The sequence below is a fragment of the Amborella trichopoda genome, chromosome 9 (genome assembly GCF_054954075.1).
Source record: "Amborella trichopoda isolate Santa Cruz 75 chromosome 9, AtrichopodaSantaCruz75HAP2 v2.0, whole genome shotgun sequence".
NCBI classification, from domain to species: domain Eukaryota; kingdom Viridiplantae; phylum Streptophyta; class Magnoliopsida; order Amborellales; family Amborellaceae; genus Amborella; species Amborella trichopoda.
The window spans coordinates 15,848,343-15,874,559 of record NC_142344.1 but is presented as its reverse complement, the minus strand read 5'-3'; the positions used below and the strand labels follow the sequence as shown (position 1 = coordinate 15,874,559).

The window sequence follows — 26,217 nt, the reverse complement described above, 5'->3', positions numbered from 1 at the left end:
TCTAGAAGGGCTGTGACCTCCTCTCATGGTGGATTGATTCACCGCACTAGATATATCTTCCCCTCAATAATGCTAAACGTCTTTATTGCATCAATCACCAAATTAGTTGCCCGCCCTTTGGAAGCATCTTGAGGTTTTAAATTGCCAGAAAACTGAATCCTTCGTGAACATGGCTTACAGGAATATAGCATCTTATAATCTCTTGGTGTCCTTTAATTGCTCTATTTTAATTTATTTCTTTCTCTTTTTTTTTTTTCCCCCCGATAGCTCTTGGCGGTAGGATTGGAGCCCGGGATCCAAGCGTTGCAAATTTTATTGCCCAAGCGCTGAGAATGTTAACTTTGTATTAAAAGAAATTGGATTTTCCAATAACCTGTCATGGGAGAGCTTTTGGATTGTTTGTGTGCAGTGGAGAGGTTCTTCAAATGGGAGGAGTTGACGGATTCAAAAAAGGTGACATAGGTTGCAGTTGAGCTCCGGGGACTTGCGTCCCTTTGGTGGGACCAAGTTCATGAGGCGAGGTTGTGGAAGGTAAATGGATAAGATTCGATCTTGGTTGACTATGAAAGCCAAGATCTTGGAACAATTTCTTCCTCCAAACAACAAGCAATTTATGCACCAACAATTTCATTTATTACCACAGGGTTCAATTTCCATTCCAATATGGAGAACTTTCACCGCTTGTCCTTGCATGCAAGGTTGGCTGAAATAGAGAACTAGTGTGTGGCAAGGTATGTCTTGGGGTTATGGCTCCAAATCCACAAGATGAACCTTCCTTGCAAGTTGCAAAAATGGAACCAAGTGGAAGCTCCGTATAAGGCTGCATGGCGAGCGGGGGAACGCAACATATGGGCGTTGGATGAAGGTCAAGTGTGGGGATGTCACAGCCCAAGAGGGTGATGTCTCCAACAGGAGTTGCTAGCTTGAGTAGAAGCAGGCTGCAAGAGATTGGTAGAATTCTGGCTCTGGTTCAACACTCGATTGAGGCACTGGAGAATGAGGAATCCAGTATTTGATATTTTCTATGTAATCCAGGGGGCATAAGGCAGTGGAGTGGTCACAGGCTGCAGCCCAATGGCATATGCTAATATTGTTGAAGAAAAGCAAGGCAATGAGAGAGCAGACGTGGCAGTTGCTCAATTGGAAGAGCAGTGTATGATGAGGAGGTCAGTCAAGGTGAACAAAGTGAGGAGATGCCAGTAGACCAAGGAGAGATGCTGGGGCTCCGAAGAGTTCATACTTGGGTCCCATAAGATGACAAATGCTTGTGGTTCCAATTTTTTCACACAGTGTACTTGTGATGGCCAAGCATGCAATCTCATTATTAATAGTGGGAGTTGCAGAAACATGGTGTAAAAGAAGGTCACCAAGAAGTTAACAATTGAAGGCGGTGAAGCATCTACAACATTATAAGATCGCATGGTTCAAAGGGAGTACCAAGGTAGCAGTTAATTCTCATTGCCTTGATAAGTTTTCAATTGGTAATTTTTACCGAAAGGTGTGGTGCAATGTGGAGCCCAGTGTTCGCAATATCAGCCGGTTCGACTCGGAACCAGCCGGTTAGATCAGAACCGGGACCCTTCTGGTCCCGGTTATCCCCAGTTTTTGGGGGGGCTAGTACGGGGTCCCCCCCCACCCCCCAAATGTCTGGTACAAAACCGGCTGGTGTGTAGTATAAACTGGCCAAAATTCTCACAAACCGGATGATATATGATCCAACTGAGCAGTTTTAAGAAAAAACGGGCGTTATATTTAAAAATCGAGTGTTATTTTGATCCAGAAAAGGACCTGTGAGTTGAACCCCACAAGGGTTCAATTTTGATTCCTTTTTTGAGATTTTTCAGGCTTTTCCAGCCCCTTTATAGTCCATAATTGATCTTAATCTATAAATTGAAAATTTTACAACCCAAAAATCATCAAAAATCAATTTATTGTGCTCTTTTTTTCGTGTTCTTCAGCACCTTGAAAGAGTTCCCCCAAAGGATCAATTTAGGGCTCATTTTTCATTTTTTTTCAGTCCAAATTCATGCATTTTGAAGATCAAAGAGTTCCTTATAGGGTCACAGTCCTAATTTGGTCGAGCTGAGCAATTTTCGTGCTCGATTTTGAGCGTTTAGGGATGAGACTCAGAGTTTCAGTTCTGAGTTCAAAAAAATCCGCCCAACAATTGATTTCTCCATCTTTTTTTTTGTATTTTTCAATCAAAATTTGTGCTTTTGAAGATCAGAGAGTTCCTCATAAGATCACAGTCCTAATTTGGTTGAACAGAACAATGTTCGTGCTCGATTTTGGCAGAAATAAGATTAGAGAGTTCATATCTAGTCTTCATATATTAATTTATATAAAAAGTTGTATTAATTTTATTGTTTTAAGATAATTGTAGGTAATAAGACAATATATGTGAAATCTATATTTTTTCATATTTTTTGAAATGTTTTTGGGGGTTTTTTGACTGATTTTAAAAAAACAATTTAACGGACCAAATTGGCCTAGTTAACCAGCCCGGTTCTAATCTAACCAGAACCGGCCCATGGGCGGTTGACCGGGCCGGTTCGATCTTGCGAACACTAGTGGAGCCCATGAATGCTTCCACATACTGCTTGGTAGCCCATGGCAATACGATAACTACACATTCCATAGTGGAAGGCGCAACACACACACTTTTTACACGAATGAACCATAGACATAAGATCATGTTGTTGTCACTAAGGGAAGTAGCCCCACCTATGACTACTAGGGAGGAGGGTGTGACTTTACTCTCGTTTCAACATTTTATGCAGGATCGAGTTTCCCTAACTTACTAGTATATATCAGATGAGCCCTTGGAACACAAGGAGTTGAACTGTCACGTTAATGAGTTATACACGTTAATGAATTATTGTCTAAAGAACTAACTCGACCCATTGTGAGCCCATATAAAGTTCCAACTTTGCATACACCAAAGAAGGATGGAAATTGAATGTTCAAAAAAAGAAGGAAATTGACACGTGTATTGTAGTCAAGCCATAAACAAGATCATGAACTAAGTACAGGTTTCTGATACCGAGGAGTGATGAACGTTACATATGTTGGCTGGCTCGTTGGTGTTCTCAATGATAGCTCTGAGTGGGATGAGTTAAAAGTACAGCAACCAAGGAAGTAAGTGACAGAGAAGAATGAAAGAGATTGAGTTCTACAAAGAGAGAGAGCTTTAGAGATGGAAGAGTGGGAGAGAGGAAGAGAGAGTCATGTCAAGGGGAGAAGGGGAAGAAGAGAATGAGAGAGAGGGGTTATGGTGGTGTCTTATGGAGACCCACATGCCACTTAAACTTGTATGTATGTGTGTGTGTGTATATATAATATCTATATTTGTATATGTATTTGTATTTATGTATATGTATTTGTGTGTGTGTGTATACAAAATATATCTATATATATCTATATATATATATATATATATATATATCTATATATATATATATATATATATATATATATATATATATATATATATATATATATATATATATATATATATATATATATATGTTATTAACATTATATATGTATATGTATATATATTAACATGTTTAAGTACACTATTGTCCTTTATAGAAGGAAAAAGACAAACATGTCCTATGAAAGGAGAAAAGACAGCTAAGTCTCTAAGAACTTAAATGAACATCATCATCATCATTCAAGTCTTATCCCAACTATTTGAGGTCAGCTACACGAATCTTGTTCCACCATTCTACTCTCAAGGGCTATACTCTCAGCCAAAATGAATGTGAACTTTGGTATTTGCAACATTCCCCCTTAAGCTGGTGCATATATATCAGTAATGCCCAGCTTACTTAAGATCACTTCTAATCGAGGTTTTCGAACGGCCTTGATAAGCATGTCCACTGGTATGGTAGACAGATTTCTCTGGTAGCAACTCTTTCTTGAATAAAATGACAACCCACTTCTATATAAGTGGTTCTATCATGCTAGAGCGGATTATGAGTTATACTTTTAGCAGCCTTCTTATAACAATATAGGGACATTGACTTCATGAAAAACCAAGTTCTCATAAAAGAAATTTTTAGCCAAAGTAATTCACATGCACCAGGAACCATGGATTTGCACTCAGCCTCTACACTTGATATAGCTACGACTTACTGTTTTTTATTCATCAAAGTTACAAGATTACCTTTAACAAAAGTCAATAGGCTGAACTGATCTTTGGTTCATAATAGAACTAACCCAATCAGTATATGTATAAGATTCAACTCATATGTGCACATGATTGGAAAACAACAGTCCCACTTGGCGATGATTTTAAGTACTTGAGGACTCTGACAGCAGCCTTAAGATAGGTAGTCCATAGAGCATGCATAAACAGACTAATCACGCCCATAGTTTTACATAACGTCTACACGTGTAAGTGGCATTAATCTTTGAAAGGTACGCACATCTTCAAGAGCTTCACCTTATTGATCATCAAGTTTGTGATTTTGTTCTATAGAAGTGTTAGTTGGTTTAGCCCCGAGCTTTCCTGTCTCTTTAAAAAGCTCAAGTATATAGTTCCTTCAAGAGATAAAGATTCCTCTCTTAGACCTAGCCACTTCTATTCCAAGAAAATACTTCAATGGACTTAGATTTTACATTTCAAATTCTCTAGAACCCTTAATTTGCGGAATTTCCTAAGGACAATTACCTGTTACAACAATATCACCCACATATACAATTAGAACAGTGGTACTTGTAATAGTATGTTTGATAAATAAGGTATAGTCAATACAGCTCCAAAATACCCGATTTTTTGAACCACCCCACAGAACTCTCAAACCAAGTTCGAGGAGACTACTTTAGTACATATATGGTCTTTCTCAATCTACAAACTTTTCCCTAGTATCCAAGGGCCCGAAATGTAGGTGGAGGTACCATACCATAGTTAAGGGAACCTTGTGGGTAGGGTGATGATCCCGCTCCAGAACCTTGATCCCAAAGTTCTTGCAAGGGATCTTGTAGGGACCCCGATTTTTCGATTTCGGGATCTCGCTCCCAAAAAAAAGAGACCACGTTCCATCCATCAGTGGAATCCAGTTTCATATCGAAATAGATCCCCTCTTCCATCAACCATGGTCTAAGGTTTTGGTACATTGAAATCTTGGGTTCCATGTTTGTGAGATCTACTTTCATTAACGGATGATACCAGGTTAGAGATTGCCATTGTCTCAAGTTCCCATTATTCAGAAATCATAAGTTCCATGATGGTAAAATTCAATCCCTTTTTTGCATAGCATAAAGTTCCATTATTTTAGATTCCTAATTTGAACTAGGCATAGTCTATGACCCATTGTTTTATTACGTCCACGTAAGCCATCCCTCTTAGTTGTGAGAATATATATTTCATTTAAAATCTTATATTTATGATGTCTTATTGTTTTAGATTCTTAAATCACAACTCTTAGTTGTGAGATGAAAATATATGCTTTCATTTCAAGCTTTAAATTTACAAGAAGCTTCTTTTAAATCACACACACAACACACACACATAGAATAGTTCATCTTGTCATCTTGCCCCTTCGCAAAGCCAGCCTTTGAGAAACTATGGAAGTAGAGGAAACTACAAGCGAAGAAGATGACCCTTGAGTTGTAGGATTCTAGGTTGTCGGGGACTCAGAGGGAATGGTGCAAGCCAAACTTGTGTCATGGCCTGAAGATGTAGTGGCAGGGACAAGCCTTGGGAATGGAGCACTCTAACGAGCCTCATCATCAGCATCAAGGTGATCGCCTAATGCTTCTAATACCCCAACATCATCCTCGAGGTGGTCTTCATCATGATGAAAATCCCATCCTCGAGGTGGTCATCATCATGAGGACCTTCATTCCTATACTTGAAGAATCTCGATATTAGAACAAGAGGAACCCTGTTATATGACAAACTTAAACCTCGATTCCTTAACCAAGGGAACCCGTAATAGTGCTACTTGACAACCTCGTTTTATATATAGTGGAGCTTAGATTCCTGCTAGTTAAAACCTTGAACCCATTGATATGGGATCTCGCTCCCATAAACCTAAGGATCCCGTTCGCTATCTTGTTCATTGTACGGATGCCGATCCTAACCCCAGGGAGCTTCTGCTATAGGGCGGTTCTGCGATTCCCAAACCGACCCCGCTCCTGATCCTGCTCCCAAACTGATAGACAAAAATTGAAGTAACACGAGATGGACCCCACACAGCTGAACGACTATAACAAAACGTATAGTACTTAAAATATTATTGGGTAAAAAAGAGTTTCCACAATGTTTTGTGAGCTTCTAGACCTCACATTGAAGCTTTGACACAATAGTTAAAGCAAACAACTAGGGAAATAAAGTTTTCAATGACTGGAAAAAAAAAATGACCAAGTTAGAGATGTCATTGTCAAATCTAATCTTTATTATCATTAATCCTGGACTGAAAAGGTTATGTAGCAGGGTACGCAAGTCTAGAATGTAGAGACCATCGGCCTCCTGACCACGGCCAACCTCGTATCCAAGTCTTGAAAAACATAGTAGGAAAGAAAGAAGGTTACTCTGCAATTTAGACTCTTGGTAATGCTACTGACAGACATCAAGTTTTTAGCAAAACTAGGAATGTAAGGAACAAATAACGAAGAAAATTACGGGGAAATATTTATAGTTCCTTCCCCGCAATGGAAGAAAAGGATCCATTAGCAATGCTAACTTTGTCTATACCAGAACAAAGGGAATAAAAAGAAGAAAAGGGGGGAATACCATCATATGATCTGAGCAGAAGTGCATGGGCCATCTAACTGAGCAAAAAAATGGTGTAGGAACTCATTTTCCACATGAGGAACTGATATCATCCCCTTTGGGATAGAGATGAGGGTTAAGTGTGGTTGCACTAGAGCTGTGATCCTTAATTCCTTATTAATAATTGTTGAGCTCCCAGTAGATGAAGCATTAGGAGCATTAAACTATTGAGGACGATTAAATTTTGTTGTCTCAACAACTAGATCCCAACAATTTTGTTTGATATGACCATTTCTACCATAATGATCACATTTCAGCTTTCTTTCATTTATTTGATTGGATTGTGAGGATGAGGCAAGCGCAGAACAATCCATTACTTGTGTAGGCAGCATGACACTCTTTCTATTTTCTTCACTTTGGATAAAGAAATACACCTGGATGAGTGATAGAAGATCATTTTCACTGAGTATTTGAAGCTTAGCTAACTCAAACTCGGTGTTCAATCCAACGAGGAACTTAAAGATATGATTTTGTTCCACAAATTTCTTGTAATTATTCTCATCTTCCTTACAGGTTGGTTTAAAAAATCTAATTATGATCTGACTCCTCGCATAGACAGTGAAGTAAGGAGAAATACGTTGCAACGAATCACTCCTCTTGTGAAAGATGGGATATTTCTTGCCATAGTTGGTACACTCGGGACACATTCTTACTTTCAGATTAAGTTTAGTGTGCTTAATCCCAAATCTTTTTTGCATTAAGCAGAAACAAAAAAACCCCTACTAATAGAATCATAGTTACCAGGATCTTCTACTTTGCCTGGTGATCCCTTCTAGAATCTCGATTCCGTCACTCCCAGAACAGAACTCTTAGGGATCACGATTTTCAAATTTTGGGATCTCGTACCGCACAGATAGGGATCCCGATTCTTGCTGTTCTCCTACCCCACAAATAGGGATCCCGAATCTTGATGTTAGGGATCTCAATCCCAACCTTAAAGACTAAGACAACAACCAAATTGATGATTTTTTTTGTTTATGGCCAACTAGCAACACAACTATTGCTTCCTTGCTATAAGTAATGAGATCTCTACTTTAAAGAGTATATATAATCCTTGATTATCATACACTTTAAGGTTGGTAACAAGATCCCCAAAACGTTGGGATCAAGATGACAAAAGGTCGGGATCAAGATCCCTAAAAGGCTGGAATCTCGATCCCTAACTTTTGGGGATGTTGATCCCTAATATGTGCATTGTACGGACGATGTTCCCAACCATAGGGATGTTCTAGCATTTCACGATCCCTCGCTCCCGATCTCGATCCTGATGCCATTCCCGCTCCCGATCCCAACAACTATGAATAGAATGTTGCTTGTGTGTAACAACCAAGACATTGCAGCTAAGTTTTCAATCTCCTACTTCTCGTGAGGAGTTTGCTTCTTCCGGTTCAATAATTTTGCCACTGAGAAATTCCAACTTTTCCCTTTCACCAATAAACACTTTTGCAAACTATGACCATTCCAAAGAATTTGTCTCGTCAAGTTTAATTGTTGTAATCTGCAGTGCAAGGGTATCTCCATGGATACCCATGTAAGAGGTTACATCAAGTACTAGAGGTGATAGAGGCATGCTCTGAATCACTAATGTTAGCCATATTGATTACTACACAGCATTGCACACCTGGAAAGGCTTGCTGTATGAGACAACCAGCCACTGAAACCTGCCGATTAACAAAAAGACTTTGTTGATTAACACAACCAACCACTTGACACTTGTTCATTAACAAAAGAATTAACAAAAGAACTTGCTGATTAATACAACCAGCCACTTGAATTCACTATTAATGCCACTTGAATTCACTCCCCAAAGAGATCCAAGAGCATCCATACATAGAATCTCTGTAAAATATGAGTCTCACAACTCAAAAAATGGATGACATACTAAAGGGATCTAACACAAATTTAAAACACCAAATCATCCCCAACAGATCTAGGGTTTCAAATCCAACATCACCAAATTGGGAATGAATAGAAAGCAACAATGAAATTAGGGTTGTGTACTGGGTACGCTAACAACTAAGCCTAAGCCATTGACTAATTGAAGACCAATGCAACACCTATCAGATTTCATACACATGCGGCTCAAGAGCAAGGTAGCCGGCTCGGGCGGAGATTGATAAAACAAGGCTCCATACAGGATCAAAAATGGTTCAGCTTGTCAGGAAGGTTACTCTTGTTCAAATTTAGGGTTTCTAATAGAGAGCAACAATGAAGTTATAGTTTTTGTGTACCATACCTCTCTTTCAGATTTAGGGTTTCTGACCATATGGTTGATGAGGACCCAAGTATGGTCGTATCACATCACTAGGATTTTGAAAAAGTTCAAAGGTCCCCAGCTATGATACCAAGTTGAAAAATACAAGTGACAAAGAAAAGTGAAAGAGATTGAGTCAGAGGGAGTGAGAGTTTTAGACATGGAAGAGTGGGAGAGAGGAAGAGACATCCATGTTGAGGGAAGAATGGGAAGAACAAGGGAAGAAGAGAACGAGAAAGATGGACACGGGGGTGTCTTATGGACATCCACGCCCCATTTAAACTTGTATATATTATCAACGATATGTTTAAGGACAATGTTGTCCTTTATAAAAGGGAAAAAGAAAATTTGTCCTTATAAAAGGAGAAAAGACAAATAAGCCCTAAGAAATTAAATATAAGAGAAAATAAATATAAACTTTGATATTCACAACAGCTATCACCAGATCCATATTTGAGACGGGGATAAATGGAAGATGGCCTTTAAAACAAATAACTGCTTGTGCTAGTGGATGGTATTGCAATTCAGGTTGTCCAGTGAACCCAGAACTTTATGCACTTGATGAAGCTAAGGGGAGGATGAAACATGCACCTATCTTTGCTTGCCTGATTTCTCTCAAGTATTCCAGTTAGAGTGTGATGCTTCTCATGTGGGTATTGGAGCAGTGTTTGAGTCAAGAGTAAAGGCCCGTCGCATTTTTCAGCGAAAAGCTCCAGGATGTAAAGCGGCAGTGTCATATAAGCACCACACCATTGGTGACATTACCTAATTCAGCAAGCCGCTAAGCATGATGCACTCACACATTAATAGTAAAAAGAAGCTGAGTGCAAGACATGCGACATGAGCGGCTTATTTACAAGAATTCACATCCTCTATAAGGCATCCGTTCAGAGAGTGAAACAAGAATGGCCAATGCCCTTAGTTGCTGTACCATTTGGCAAGGACGTCGGCTTTTCGAAGTAGTGGGCCTTAAAGCAGTGTGTGACACCTGTCTGGATGATATTTTTTTCAGGGGTATATTAGAGAGGTTTAGAATCTTTAGATCTAGCAAAAGTAATTCCTATAACCAATTCAGTTTGTCTGATGGTCATTAGTTTTATGGTGCCCAGTCTATGCATACGTAATACTTCTTTCTAGAAACATCAAATTGATGATTTACATTCAGGAGATCTTGCCAGACATTTTGGAAGAGACAAGACTTTCTCATCGATGGAGCAAAGATATTCTTGGCCTTCTATGTGAAGATATGTGCATTGATATATCGATTTAATAGTTGTTGGGAACAGGAACAGGAACGAATCTGGTTCAGGGGCGGGATAGATGGATTGAGGCCCCTTGGAAGTTCCTTATGATAGGAATCGACGTCAGTACAATGCCAAATCTAACGAACTCGATCCCTGTGTTCCAGGGATCGCGCTCCCAATTAGAGTTCCCCAATTAGGTAGGATTAGTACCATAGCCTAGTCACTACGAGCTCCTTATATAGGTTCTTAATGATATCTTACACATTGTATAGTTCTCTAGCATGTGCGCTTATGGTATTGCATACTAATACAGATGGCTATTTACATAGGATTTATCATCAGAAAAAACTGATTGAGGGGGCTGGAATTCAATGTCTTAACATTATTAAATCTCAGGAACTCAATCGCTGTCTTCCAGAGATCAAGATCCGAAATTCTAAAAAGCAAGATCCATAGAAGATCCCTTTCTGAGATCTTAGGATCGAGCCCCCCAATGAATCGCCTACCAAAGTAGGAGATCCAGGTGCCTAAAGTCGATTGGTGAATGAAGTACCAAATGGTAATGGAGAATTCCCAAAACTAAATTATAAACTCTGTTGCCATGTTCCAACCAAGCCATGAATTGATCTGCTGATGGATTTTATTCCGGGACTGCCAAGAACAGCAAGAGTTCATGATTCAATTATGGTAGTTGTGGATACATTATCTAAAATGACACACTTTATAGCATGTAAGTGGAGCACAAATGACGATATGGTTGCTGATCTTCTTTAAAGATATATTACAATTGCATGGATTCCCCAAAACCATTATTTCAGACCATGATACCAAGTTCCTAAGCCACTTTGGGAGGACATTGTGGGGAAAAACGGGTATCAAGTTGCAATTCACTAGTGCTTATCACCCACAAATTAATGGTCAAACTTGGGTAATCAATAGTAGTGTGGGTAATATGCTAAGGAATTCAAGATGTGGGACTTTGTTTGTACTTCCACGGGCTTAGTTCACTTAAACAATTCTCCAAATCAATCAACTAGGAAGACGCCTTTTGCCTTGGTTTATGGTATGTCCCTTCACATTTTCATGATTCAGTTGCTCTGCCTGTTTATGAAACTGTTGAAGTAGATGATCCAAGCATGACTGAGTACATAAAGGAGTTACATGAGAAAGTTCGTAGAAAGTTGGAAAGAGCTACCACAAGAACCAAGAAGTCATGAATTGATATCGATGTGTGCAAGTGGTTGAAGTTGGTGATATCGTGATGATATATATCAAACCGGCGTACTTTCATGTTGGCACCTATGGCAAGCTAAAAGTGTGAAGAAGTTTGGATCTTGCAAAAATCAAGAAGATAGATGACAATGCCTATGAGGTGGAATGGCCAAGTGGATGGAGTATCTCCTCAGTCTTCAAAGCGCAAGAAGTGCTCAAGTATCATGGTGAATGCAACCTGAAGGAGTAGACCGGGAGGAGGATGCAAATTGCATCAACAGAGCTGAATCCTAGAATGAGGACATGGTCAGGTTTGCTTTATTTAGAAGGTTGTCTTGGAAATTTATCATGTTTGTGGTCTTTTTCTTTTTCTTTTCTTTTTTTTTTTCTTTTTTTTTTTTGGGTAATAGGTTGTTAAGCGGACTAACTGGGTTTTCATGAAATATGGGAGGTATAAGTGTAGAGTCAAAGTGGGTTAATGAGCTTTTGAGTTGCCATCAATCAATGATGTGGAGTTGCTATCCATGGGACCTTGGAGGCATGCATGAGAATTTGGAATAATGTATTGAAAGTTGGATGAATGAAGTAATGCATTATGACTAAGGCTGTGTGGGAAATTGGAAAACTAAGATTTTCAACCTTTTTTTTTTCTTTTGTTTGGAGGGCAGTTCGGTCATTATTCCAGCCACTGTTGGGCAAGGGAGAGCTCTATATCTCACTTCTGTTGTAATAAAAGTAGTTAACGAATGTAGTTGAGGTGCGGCCCCTAACGTAACCATTGGCAACGTTAGGTTGGAGGAAGCTTCCTCCCTTCCTTCAACAGAGATTGAACTAGTTTGATCGGTTGAAAAGGACCCTATTCTCTCCCCCTCTCTTGTTGGTGATCAAGAAAGCTCGAAGTGATTCTTCTTACTCGTTGACTGCGCGATCGTTTCATGATTGACTATCTCGTGGTTGTTGAATCGGCCTTGGATCTTTCCTATCCGGGCTCCTGATTTGCACCAAACCAAAACCAGTGTGGTTACTGAATCGATCTTGGATCTTTCCAATCAAGGCTCCAGTCTTGCACCAAATTATCTTAGCCATATTTGGCAACATATTATGGAATAGCTTTGAGGAAGATCATATTATAAAATAACAAAAAGGAAGATCATATAACTGAATTAGTGGTCCATATTCTTGGGCCCTGGCCAAGGCAATTTACTCTAGCGAGTCCGAGTAACTCACCTGAATCCAACTCTTTTTCTTTTTAAAAGAGCATGGAGATAACACAATATTTATAAATAACATTAGCACCACTTTTATGCACTAAATAGTAAAATGGCATGCCGGTTAGCTTCCCGTGTGTAAATGGACCACCTCGCAAGAAGTCCTGTGTACCATTCCTATGGGGGTTATATTTTTTTAGAACTCAAAAAATAATGACACTTTTTAAAAATTGTTCTACAGTTGCGAGATTCGAACCATGATGGCTGACGGGGTTAAAATTTATTCCGCAGCACTAACCAGAAAGACTTCTTTGCACGTTTGTCTTAAAGTTGACATATTTAAATAATTGAACCAAAAATATCATTGTACAATCTACTCGCCCAAAACTCGCCTAGCCCATAGGGCAAGGCCGAGTTACTCGGCCGAGCCCGAGTGACCTCAGCCAATTCTTAGAACACAGGTGATAGGTGGTGTCTAAGCAATATGTTACCTATACATGAAAATTCAGATAGAGAAGATCTGAGCAGAAAATGCTAGAATTTCATTGTGCATAAGAGTTTAAAGATATTACTATTTTCTACAAATATATGCCAAGGGCATGCATATAGAATTGGTTGATGGTTGAGAGACAACTTCTTGTTAGCACATGAATATGTCTGGAGAAAGCAAATAGATTTTCTCAACGATATACAATTTCCTTTAAAAATTTTACATTTTCTTCCTATTTACTTTTCCAGGGGTTGATAAAGAAGAAGATTAAGACTTGAGTCCCATGTGATGAGGGAATACAGGTCTACAGCATTAGGCCACTAAACCTTAAATCTGAATGCTAATAAAGAAATATGCATGCCTACGCATCTCAGTGAGTGCATGTGCAGGTGGCAGGTGGGAAAAAGAAAGATAAACATTTGTTGTCCATGTGAATGTGAATGTTTGCAAAGAACTTTGAAACAGGTTTTACGAACGAAATCCACAATGTTGGCCATTAGACATATTTCACACAAATTTCCAGTTTTTTAGTTCAAGTTCTAAAACTGCAATCATAAAGCACCGACAAATAATAGAAAGAAAAAAAAAAGCCAGCAGAAATAGTCAAGTTTACCTCTTCATCAAGCCAATGCATGCGAGGAACAAATCCCACCATCGTGTTTGAAGCACTTTGCCACACAGAAAATGCAAACTCCATGGTAGAACAGGGAACAATCACATCATCATCAACAGAGAAAATTGCTTCTGTTCTCAGGTCCGCAATAGGCTTAAACCGATTATTAACATAGTCTTCCTCATTTAAATCAAACCTGAAGTTAGGTTTATGGGCACTTTGAGACTTTGACAAAACAATCTTTTTAAGATAAGCTATGAGACTCTCTGATGGAGGATCACTTTCACTCCACACTACATGTACTGCATCAGTTCCACTACAGGATGCATAATGAGCCACAGCTTGCTTCAAAAGAGGGTTACGCTGCCATGTGTTGATCAGAACTGTATATCCAGCCCTAGGGACAGATAAAGGAACTTCATATGAGAATCTTAGTTATTTCATAGGTTAAATATCCAAGAAAACAATAATCATCAGTGAGAAATGGTAAGATATTAGACGACTTCTTCATTCCCATTCTACATCAACAAAATTAAAGTATAGGTGTATGAATGTCAGAAAACTAACAAGGCCGGGAACTTATGCAGAAAAGAAAAGTGAGGAAGCCATCAGAGATCAAATGAGATAGATGCTCTAACAAAGATATAATGCTCTAAGAAGAGATTTTGGCATCCTTAAATGGCCATAGATTGTTTCATTCTTGTTTGTAATGAAATGAGATCAATCCATTATTTGAGGAATTTTATTTGGCTGTTTAAATATATTTCTTTCATCTGTTCTGCCTTAGAAGTATGTGAAACATGGCTTCTATACGATGGTGCTCATCAGCTATCTATCTTGGCAGGCATTGTGAAAAATAATAAACTGCTACAAAGTAAAGGGGATGAATTGTTATAACATGAAAATTGGGGGAGCTCTCGAATTTCTATGGGGGGGGGTCAATCTTAGAAAGTGTAGAAATCCATGAAAGAATTATGGTCATTGTCGATGGAAAGGTGCCAGGTTAGCCTCGAATTCAGCAAGGTTTAAAGGAGAAATCGGCATTGCATAGTAGAATTTTAATATTTAGAAAATGACTGGATGGCATAGATAATAATAGAAACAGAGTATTATCTCTCTTGCCCCTGCATCAGTCCAAGAACAGGTAGTGTCATGGACCAGAAGTTGGGACAATTTTCTGTACAATAAGGAAAGAATGTTACGATTATAAGAAGATATTGGACAGATAGAGAGGTTGAACAAGAAATTAAGCATTGTAACTACAGGAAACATTGTCACACCCCCAAGTTTTATAACACTAAAATTCCTAAGATGTGACAGTTTATTTTTAAGGAACAAAACAAATACGAAATTTTTACTATGTATTATTGCTCCAAAACAAATTTTCCATTCACAAGCTTTCAGGCTTGTACAAAGTCTAATTCACAGCTTATAATAACATGAGGATTTATATATATACAACTTTGATAGAACAAAAGCTACAAAAGCGAATTTATCCATGGCTACAAACTTCTTCCAAACTACTCCAGCTGCACATACGAACAATACGGCTACGACTACTCTGAAAAATTTCACAATAGCTTGATGAGTTTGGCTACTCAGTAAGCGACCATCATTATCCTTACAAATCATGGTTAGAAAGTATAAATATTTTCTAAAAGAATGTATATTAAGCAGAATTTCGACGTATTGATTTTATGCATTCTAATACATGCTATTAAACAGATTCATTTCTAATCTTACATATATCCTGCATTCCTTATTAGACAAAGCAAATAAGCATGATACATAAAACATATGCACACGATTCATATCAAGATCAACATTAAGTATCAGATATAACCAAACAAGCATTCACAATAACAGAAATCCTGCAGTAGAAGCACTAACCACGGGTTCGAGGTTAGAACTTCTACCATCCCGCAGGAAGAAGCACCACCAACTGGTAAATCCGTTGCATAGTGCCTCATATACGCACACATCCCCAGCGCGCTTTGGGGCTTTTGATAGGCGATGGCCTTGCAAGACATTACTCTCTACGCCACCTTGGCTAGGAGTTTGCACCGTCTGGGTGTCAATAACTATGAATGGGGGAGCGACCACCCAAACATCTCCTGCCTCTACTCCCTTCCTATCATGGGGAATCAAGGAGGTCACACTTGCCAGCATCAAATCATAACAGAGGCATGTCTCCATGCACATCGAAAGCATGTTACCATGCACACAAATCTTATCAGAAGCATGTTACCATGCACACATCTTATCAGAAGCATGTTGCCATGCACACATATCTTATTAGAAGCATGCTGTCAATTGCGGGCCATATATCAATGTAGTAAATATCATGAAACAATAATATCGTATTTTCAAAATATCCTTGAAACTATTAACGTAAATTTACATGAAACAATTTATAGAAATCACTTGCACACAACATTTACACACAACACTTACAAGAACACTTGCACATAATGCTTGCACACAACACTTGCACAAAACACTTGCACATAACACTTACAGTATTTAAAATTTATGCTGGAAATATTACAAATAAATATAAAAATACGTAAAAATTACAGTATCGAAAATATTACAATTAAATCCATAAATATCTCTGGGATTGTTACAGAATCTCAGTTTTTCAAATAATGAATTTACAGAAGTCACTTACACATAAAACTTACGGTATCTAAAATTCATAACAATAAACGGAAACATTACGATTTTATTGAAAGCAAAAAGATCAATTTTCAAATAACTACTTTACAAGAAAATGAGATCACTTACTTTCATGATGCCGATATACCCATGGGATGATCATCCGTGAACACAACCCTTTCAAGATGCTTTCCTGCTTTCCAATACGCATATGCCATTGTGAACTGATACATACCATTAACAAGAGGAGAAACATGGGATTGGTTGGGCCATCAATTATAGGCCTCTGTTCCATCTGTCCATTAATCTCCATCGCCACCTAAATGGGTTTCTATCAAACTTCTAAGTGCTCACCATTTAATGAGCTGCAAGGCTTACAATCTACTGCATTATAAGGTCAGATGATCGAAAGAGAGAGAGAGAGAATTCAAGGCCTAGAGAGAGAGAGAGAAACGTTTTGTTTTTTTAAAAAAAAAAAGATAAGAGAGAGTGACTAGTGTAACACCTCATTTAAAAGGTGTCAATAAACAAATCAAATGGAGGGGTGATAAGATGTCACGTAAGAGGTAAGAGGTGGTAAGAACCAACCTCTTATAAAAGTTAGAAGCAAAAAGATGGTGGACCTAAGGTCTACTCAAATAAAATTAGACCATCCAAATATTTAACAAATTAGCTAATTGACTCCATAATACAAAATTAAGTGTATCATGTAAGTCATGTGTAATAATTTAAAATTAGTACACATAATATTGTAATGCTAAAATTTATTTTATTATTATTATTATTATTATTATTATTATTATTATTATTATTATTATTTTTCAGTTCCAAAATTTTTGGGCCACTACATTCTCCCCCCCTTAAAGAAATTTAGTTCTCTAAATTTTGTACCTGCCTGCTCTAAAAGATGGGGGTATTTCTCCTTAATACTGGGACCTCTTCTAGCTTGGACTGCACAGCCCGATTTTCGACCACATAGGCTAAATACCCGATACATATTTTAGTCAGAAGACAATGATGTAGCTTCTACTACAGGATTTCTGTTGTTGTGGATGCTTGCTTGATTATATTTGATTCTTAATGTTGATCTTGATATGAATCGTGTGCATATGGTTTATGTATCATGCTTATTTGCTTTATCTAATAAGGAATACAGGATATGTGTAAGATTAGAAATGAATATGTCTAATAGCATGTATTACAATGCATAAAATCAATATGTCGAAATTCTGCTTAATATATATTTAGAAAGTATTTATACTTTCTAACCATGATTTTTAAGGATAATGATGGTCACTTACTGAGTAGCCAAACTCATCAAGTTATTGTGAAATTTTTCAGAATAATCGCAAACGTATTGTTCATATGTGCAGCAGGAGTAGTTTGGAAGAAGTTTGTAATCAAGGATAAATTCGCCTTTGTAGCTTTTGTTCTATCAAAGTTGTATATATATATATCCTCATGTTATTATAAGCTGTGAATTAAAATTTTTACAAGTCTGAAAGCTTGTGAATGGAAAATTTGTTTTGCAATATATATAGCAAAAATTTAGAATTTGTTTTGTTCCTTAAGAATAAACTGTCACATCTCAGGAATTTTAGTGTTATAAAACTTGGGGTGTGACAATCATGGTGGCAGAACTAGGCTAGGAAGGGCACAGATCGTAGAGTGGGGAAGAATGACGAAGGCAAAGGTGAGTGATGCTATATATTTTTTAAAATGTTTTTAATTTTTTTTATAACAGTTAAAATAAGCATGGTGAAAGCAGGGAAAACATGTTTTAGATGAAAATAACAAACTAAAATAAAATTAGATAGCCAGAACAGAGCAGACCTATCTGAGGCAAAATATATTTTTTATACTTTTAAAAAATTTATTTTGAGCCAAACTTTGGTGAAAAATCATCCCAAATGCTCTAGAACAGGTCTGTGGGTCCCAGAAGTTTTCTGGGACCTTAGCAGTTGGGCGATACGGGTAGTGTCACCTTTGCAGGGTGGGCGACACTGTTAGTGTCGCCCAAAACATATTTTGCTTTTTATTTTTTTTTATATATTTTTATCGTGTCAAAATTAATTGGCTAAAAGAAATTTCTCAAACTGACATGGATGTTGGGTAGGTTACACCATACAAAGATGGAAGTAAAGGGAACTTCAAACAGCTCACACACCTACAAAAACGGAATTGTTAACTGGGGTCAGAGGATCACAAAACACACCATTAACCACGATCATCGTGATTGGAAACAATGGCAGGTAACTAGTTGAGAGCATGGAAGGAGAAGAATGGGCGGGAGATGGGAGTTCGTACAGCTTACATGCAAATGGAGAGACATTACCAAAAGATTTGGGGATCACCCAAGTAAGAAGGGGAAAGAGTTAGTAAAGGATAAGATGGTGATGGTGATGAACGGCAACTACAGCAACATATACCATTGTTTCACACACTCTAGACAGCATAACGTACTTCTTATTCATTATTGTTGGAAGCAGGAGCGGGTTCAAGAGTGGGATCGGTTCGAGGAATGACAGTCATATGTTGGAAGCTCCCTGGGGTTAGATCGACATCAATGCATTCAACGAGTTAATGAGCTAGATCCTAGGATACCTAGGAGAGAGATCCCATGTCAATGGGATAGAGGTTTTGACTTGGAGGAATCAAAGCTCCACTTTACATAGAACGAGATCCATTAATAGTACATGATAAATTAAGATCAAGTCAATGCCCTCTTGATCTATTATCATATATCTTAGCTAATTACCAATGCCAAAGTTACAGTACTCCAATTTACTACAATAACGCAATTTACTAATATCAGAAATTAGCTTACTATGATATAATATTGTAGCTTTTTAATACCATAATTCTAGTATATCACGATGTGATATGCATCACAGTTTATTCTAAAGAAATAAATCTATAAAACCGAGGAGCAATAGTTGAATTACTAGTATAGCTCCTCTCTTTGGAGGATTCCTACAAGCATGTAGACCGAGATTCCATTTTATATAGCGTGAAATCCCTAGTTCTCTAAACCTAGCTCCCTCTAAGATCCCTTAAAGGAACCGCTGGATCGAGTTCCCAAGGTGGGACTGTGGCCTTACCCCCAAGGTTCCTGCAACTATGTTCTTACTCTTCAAAGATACTAAAAGGATTCAAGAAACAAGCAATTCCTGATAGGCTCACCTCTTAGTATATGAACATACATTGTACACTGGGCATGATGCTCAAAACCAAGAGGTAAATCCTAACAATTGAACAAGCATTTAAAAAAAAAAAAAAAGTCCCAATTGAATAATAGGAACCGTGTCAAGTTGAAAGTCAAAGAGATAGATATAGATGTACCATGAATTACTTGTCCCTTGTGACAAGATTCACTCAATCAACCTCATAAGAAGACAACTTAATGTTCAATTTGGAAGGGTATTACCATCATGCTGTTTGCAAGATGGGTATCATGATAATATCTCTGACATTCTTACATTCAATGAGCAAGCAATTCCACTCTATCAAAGACCATACCTCAGTCAGACCAAGTATTGTATCTCTTCTCATTACTTCTATCCATGTCCTTCTGAGCCTTCCCCTTGCCCTTTTAGAGCCTGCCACTTAAACCAAATCACCCTTCCTAATAAGTGTTGTTCTTAGTTGACACTATACATGGTTGATATTCGTTTTTCCAAATGACTTATCCAAATTGTTTCTAGATTAACGATCCAAAAAACAACAGAATTTCATTGTCTCAAGTGATCAAGTGTCATCTACTTGTAGCACACAAGACAATCCTCACCTTAGTCATGAATGCAACACAGAGTAATTGCTATCAACTCCGTTTTAAGATACTGATGATCCAAATATGGTTACCTATTATCTAGAACCTAATTGTAGAAACTTGGACCCTAAATGTCAGAACGACTATGATCACAACAAATACTTATATATTACTGCATAAAGTAAATGGAATGGCAGTGGTTTCCCAAGCCACACTATTAAATCCTCTGTTATTTATTACAATAGAAAATTAAGTGTTATTGGATCAACTTAGTGAAGTCCTACAGTTTGAATATGCCAATTTGTTACGCTGTGGGAGAAGTGATGAACATAAGTTTCTGCTGCGAGCAACCAATAACATGATTTACAAGTGAAGCATCTTTAAGCTAGTAACAAGTCTCCTCATCCTCCACTAACTAAGCATGGGCTCCAAAGAAAGAACCATGATTTTGATCAACTCTCCAGGTGAAACAAAATTCATGTGCAGTTTCAAAACCGGGAAGGTACTTAATACCCCAAATTGTGTCATAACCAACATACCAAACATTTGGAGCAGAGTTTTCAGGCCCACAAATTTTATCCATTAGTTATAGCTATGAAATGAGATTATGAAAGGCTTTGACACAACAGAAGAGAGAGTTACATTACCGCATATGATTAGTGGGGCTAGAGTCATTCAAACAAGAAGCAGATGAGGCAGCTACTTGTGGAAAGAATTTGGACTTTGGAGGGACCTGTAAATAATAGCCATTGGAATTCAGTGAACTATTAGGTACCTGGCACCAACTCATGTTATATCTCTCACAATATTGACCAGTACTGATTAACGCATAACGATGATATGTTAGAATCCTCATTAGCTGCAAATGTATCATGCTTTACATGCTGTGGACTCTGTTAACTGTAATTAGCCTCAACCTACAACTGCACAGTGTAACCATAGTAGGAAAGGTCACGGACCCATTCCGGAACCTCGAACCCACGATTCCAGCTAGGGATCTTGGATGGAATGCTGATCCCAATATTGTGATCCTCATTCCCAGCAGGTTTGAACTGAGGTTCTCAACTGTATGATACATTTGCATATGATCTTTTCTCAATTCAGCACTTATCCAGGTTTGTACCCACACATCATTCATGATCCCTTAAAACTTCCTTTTGTGGTTCCTTCCTCATGGAATCGTGATTCTCTGTGACAAGGAACGCGCTCCCTTGATACAGAATCACACGGACAATGATCCTAACCACAAGGAGCTTCGAGCAATCCACAGTTCTGTGGACCTGAGCCAGCTCCTGCTCTTGGGAACGCATCTGCACCCAACAACTATGAGTGTGACCAACACATTGTATGAAAACATCTGGTAGTATTCTACTTCCACTACCATAGTCACAACTCCCATCATTTTATAAGATACACATGCTGCATCATGAAACTACTACTCACTTGTGAAACAAAGAAGGGCAGCCTGCTCGGTGCTTCCTCCTGAACAGAATTGTCGCCTTTTTTTCTCGACAAAAAGCACAATGCATAATCCCACACTCCACTGTTTCAAATCAAATAAGATTCTTCGAAAAATATGGTTCTTCTTGAACCATCAAGGATACAAAAATAAAAATGTTTTAATATCAAATCTCTAATGCACATTTGTGCCATTATGCACAAGAGTAATTCTATCATGGATGTATTTCAATCTTAATCACTACTGATCCAAGTTATGTAGAAAATCCACTACCCAATATGCAACAAATGAGATCCTAAATTGAATTGCCGATATTCACTGACTATATTCTTACAGTAACAACAGAGTAAGGGTATTTGGGTTTGAGGGAATGTGGTGCCCAGGAAAAAGCAAGTTTTCATGCCACTATACAAATTGGCAGTGTTTCATGGGAAAGTGGCTTCATACATTGCAAGGTATGAAGCCAATTTCAAAGAAATCTCTCACCGTGTGAGATTTCCTAAGGACCAAATGTGCCCCAAGGTTTTCTATTTTTCCAAATTTTCTTGTACTTGTTCAGAACTGATAGTCGGAAATATTCTAATACACTACAAGTTTGTAAGAGGAATCATAGTGACATAACCTAATGCTGTCACTTGTTGGGTTGTGCACTTCAAGGAAACCCTCATCCAGACTTAGTTTTGGGGTTGTTTTCAACGTGAAGCCTCCAGAAATATTTGCACCTTCTCAAACATTTGAGGATCATGGAAGGATTTAAACAACTGAATTTTCAGAGGAGCAAGGTCTGGAAGAGTAGAAGTGCAAGAATAAATCTTGTTGGTTTTCACTTCTTGGGAACAGTTTAATGGGAAAAAGATTTACTGTGCCATTATAGATTGGAGGACTTTAATTTAGTAGTGGAGCTTCTCAAGGTAGGATAATGGAAATATGGAGACATCCTACTAGCGAAATGATGAAACTCATATTCGACGGTAATTTCTTTGGGGATATGCAAAGTAGTAGATGCAAAAGGGCTAATTAGGCTTTTTGTAATAATGATTGGGTTTGTGGATTCAATGAGGTAGAGCCTAGGCTCATAAGTGCGATGAACAAACGACTAACTCCTTTTTTTTGCATTCAAAGAACCTTTGAAGCCAGCTTGTGTAGCAGATAAGGTAGGTTGAGCTGTGTGGCTTGGCGAAGAGTGAGAATGAAACCATGGGTAGCTTGGCAAACTTGGAGAAGAGTAGGGAGTTAAAAAGTTTTGGATTTTGTCGGGAATGAAAAGAGTGGTTGGTACAGTGTTGGCAGGCGGTAGGAAGGAAACTCTCAGTCGCTTGGCTTGATTGAAAAGTCTGTTTTGCCTTCATAGGCTTTTGCAATAATGATTGGGTTTGTGGATTCAATGAGGCAGAGCCTAGTCCCCTTCCAATGAGCAAGACCAGGATCCTAAATTAATCCCTTAAACAAGCCCCAGTAGTGGAGGAATCCTTTGAATGCATATTGATAGGCAAGGCCCAATCTACTGAGATATAAGAACGTGAATGAGGAATTTAAAATTGACAACGTCCATAAAATTTCCTTTCCAGCAAGTCAAGTTGGAGAAATAATAAGGATTTACATGTACAGGTTTTCATGCCATCCTCATGTCCAATCAGGGTGCACCTCTAGTTCCCTTGGCTTATCAATACAAGAAAAGGTTTGGGTAAATATCAGTGGAACTTAATTGTCGAAAAGATGAAAACAATGCATGAGACCAGAAGAAATGGTAAAGCAGCAATGGGTGGCACGTGAAGTTAAAGGGAATAAGAAGTAATTGTACATCTTAACCAGCCACAAAATTTCCTAATTTTACTTACGGTAGTTCTTTGAGATTTCCTATTTCTTTGATGATGCAAATGTCCAAGATAGGTTGTCTTCTTCCATTCTCCATCAATTAGAGGGCCAATGTGCATCATTTAGTTTTAGCGTCTAGTAGTTCACTATTTCTGCTGGTTAAATTTAGGTTCCAATGCGAAATACTATTTAAGAATCCTCAATGAATAAGTGATCTCAAAATAAACAACACATTTCTAGTCTTTCTAAGCAACAATGGCATCGAACATCATGAGAAAGAAAGAATGACAGGGAGTAGGAAAACAAATAAGAATAAGCAACAACACCCAAAGTTCAAATCCTCATACACCAAATGCATGGCAAATAGCATAGTCGTCAGTTTCATTCCCATGATACAGGTGACACAGCAATCAGGCCACTCCAAAGAAGTAATGAAAGCCACCAGAAAGGATTTCTCGTATGGATGAATTCAATCACTGAAACCAGTGATTCAAAAGTCGGCGAGTCGAACCGGACTCGACCAATTCGACTCGGGAACAGGCAGATCTGTGCCGGTTCCAGTGAAATACCGAAAATCGCTCTGTTCTAGAGAAGAACCGGTGATTCCATGCCGTAAATCGCCATGCGACATCATGAATCTCCCGATTCTTCGATTCATGACGTCATAGCCCGCCGATTCTTCAATGGGCATTTTTGTAAATTTTAAAAAGTACATGGACCTTAAGGTCCGCACACCTCGTCACGTGACTCTCTTCACTTCGTACGCGTTATCCTCGTTAACTACAAAGAGGTTTATTCACTACAACTTCCTTCTACCTGTTCGATGTGGGATAATGTGAAGGTATTAACTTGAAACATTAATATATTATATATTTTGTTTGCGCTTTTAATACTACTAAGTAGCATGTGGCTTATTGGTTATAAACTTCTTTTTGCATGTGGAGGGCGTGGGTTCAATTCTCAGGTTCGATTCTCCTTGGGACGAAATGATTCTCCTTGAAACGAAAGGGGAGTTCTCTTATCAACTATGGGTTCGATTCTCCGGGCGTGGGTTCAATTCTCAGGTTCGATTCTCCTTGGGACGAAATGATTCTCCTTGGAACAAAAGGGGAGTTCTCTTATCAACTATGGGTTCGATTCTCCTTGGGACGAAAGAGGGGTTCTCTTATCAACTATTTTTTTTGTCAATTTTAATTTTTTGAGGTCAAATGTTTTACTTATAAATATTTTTCTTGTCGATTTTATTTTTTTGAGGTCAAATTTTTTTTTAAAAAAAAATGAAAGGTTTTTTTTATCAATTTCGCTTTTTGTCAAATTTTTTTATTATCGAAAAAATGAAAGGTTTTTTTATCAATTTCGCATTTTGTCAAATGTTTTTCTTATCAATAAAATAAAAATTTTCTTATAAAAAAAAATGAAAGGTTCTTATGAATTATTTTTCCTGTCAAATTTCTTTTTTTGGTCAAAAAAATACAAAGTTTTTGTCAAAAAATAAAAAAAGTAATAAAAAGTCATTATCAAAAAAAAAAGTTCTTATAAAAAAATAATAATACAACAAGTATTTTTGTCATAAGAAAAAAATGAAAGGTTTTTTTATCAATTTTGCTTTTTGTCAAATTTTTTTCTTATAAAAAAAAATGAAAGGTTTTTTTATCAATTTTGCTTTTGGTCAAATTTTTTTCTTATCAATAAAATAAAAAGTTTCTTATAAAAAAAATGAAAGGTTCTTATCAATTATTTTTCTTGTCAAATTTCTTTATTTTGTTAAAAAAATAAAAGGTTTTTGTCAAAAAAATAAAACGTAATAAAAAGTATTGTAAAAACAAAAAAGTTCTTATAAAAAAAAAATAATATAACTAGTATTTTTTGTCAAAAAAAAAAAGTTCTTGTTAAAAATAAAAACAAACATAATACGACAAACATTTCTTGTAAAAAAATAAAAGGTTTTGTCAAAAAAAAAACAAAATATTCTTGTAAAAAAATTATTCTTTATTGTAGTCCATGTATGATTATATACTTCATCTATGATAGCTCTATGATTTTTATTTCATGTGATGTAATTTAATGGTTAAAATAAGTTTATACAAAATATCTCAATATTTATATTTTGATGAAAAACATGAAAATTAATAATATAATACCTCGGTTTCTTATTAGATTCTTAAAAAGCAATATTTATAATAAAATTTAATAACTTTTTTATATTTTCTTTAGAGCTTAAGTTTTTGAAATGCCCAATCCAAGCGACCGATCCGTTTTTTAAACCCCTGACGGAAACCTTGTGCTCAACACAATCATAAAAAGGAGAAGAGACAGAGAGAGGGAGACCTGGAGGCAGTCAGGGAAGTGGAAGAGGAGGCGTGGTGGTTCCATCCCATGAGCTGAGCCGCTCTGGCGGCAAAGAGTATGAGGGCAAAGAGGAAGCAGAGGGGGAGCACCACCTTTATCCTGGCTGAGGCCAGCAGCTGCCGCGTGCGTCTGAGGGGCGGAGACCGGTTGTTGACATTATTGCAGAAGAAGAAGAAGGGGTTGCTGTTGCGCGTGGCGGCCTTATCTTTGGCAGGGGAGTAGAGAGCCCCGTCCCCGCCCCCTGCAACAACACTCATTCCCATCGTCATTCCAGGCATCTCTTCTCCCCATTCCCTCTCTAAAACCTCACCTCAATTCCCATATCTCTCCCTTCCTCTCTCTAAGGCATCACCGTCTTCTTT

The 26,217-nt window shown here is 37.7% G+C and overlaps 1 protein-coding gene across 5 annotated transcripts in view; it reads right to left on the bottom strand.

Moving 5' to 3' along the window:
- LOC18424480 (glycosylinositol phosphorylceramide mannosyl transferase 1) overlaps positions 1–26,217 on the bottom strand; it is a 46,874-nt gene extending 20,657 nt beyond the window's left edge. For 2 of the 5 annotated variants that reach the window (XM_011630710.3, XM_020661477.2), the window contains exons 1-2: positions 25,835–26,217; positions 13,806–14,202 (exon numbers count right to left, since the gene is read on the bottom strand). In XM_011630710.3, the coding sequence (XP_011629012.1) occupies positions 13,806–14,202; positions 25,835–26,133 (696 nt within the window). In that variant the 5' untranslated portion in view covers positions 26,134–26,217. Of the gene's footprint in view, positions 1–9,020; positions 9,087–13,805; positions 14,203–15,695; positions 15,937–16,592; positions 16,845–25,834 lie in introns of those variants that run through there. The other 3 variants (XM_088848028.1, XM_020661478.2, XM_088848029.1) reach the window with 3 other exon arrangements.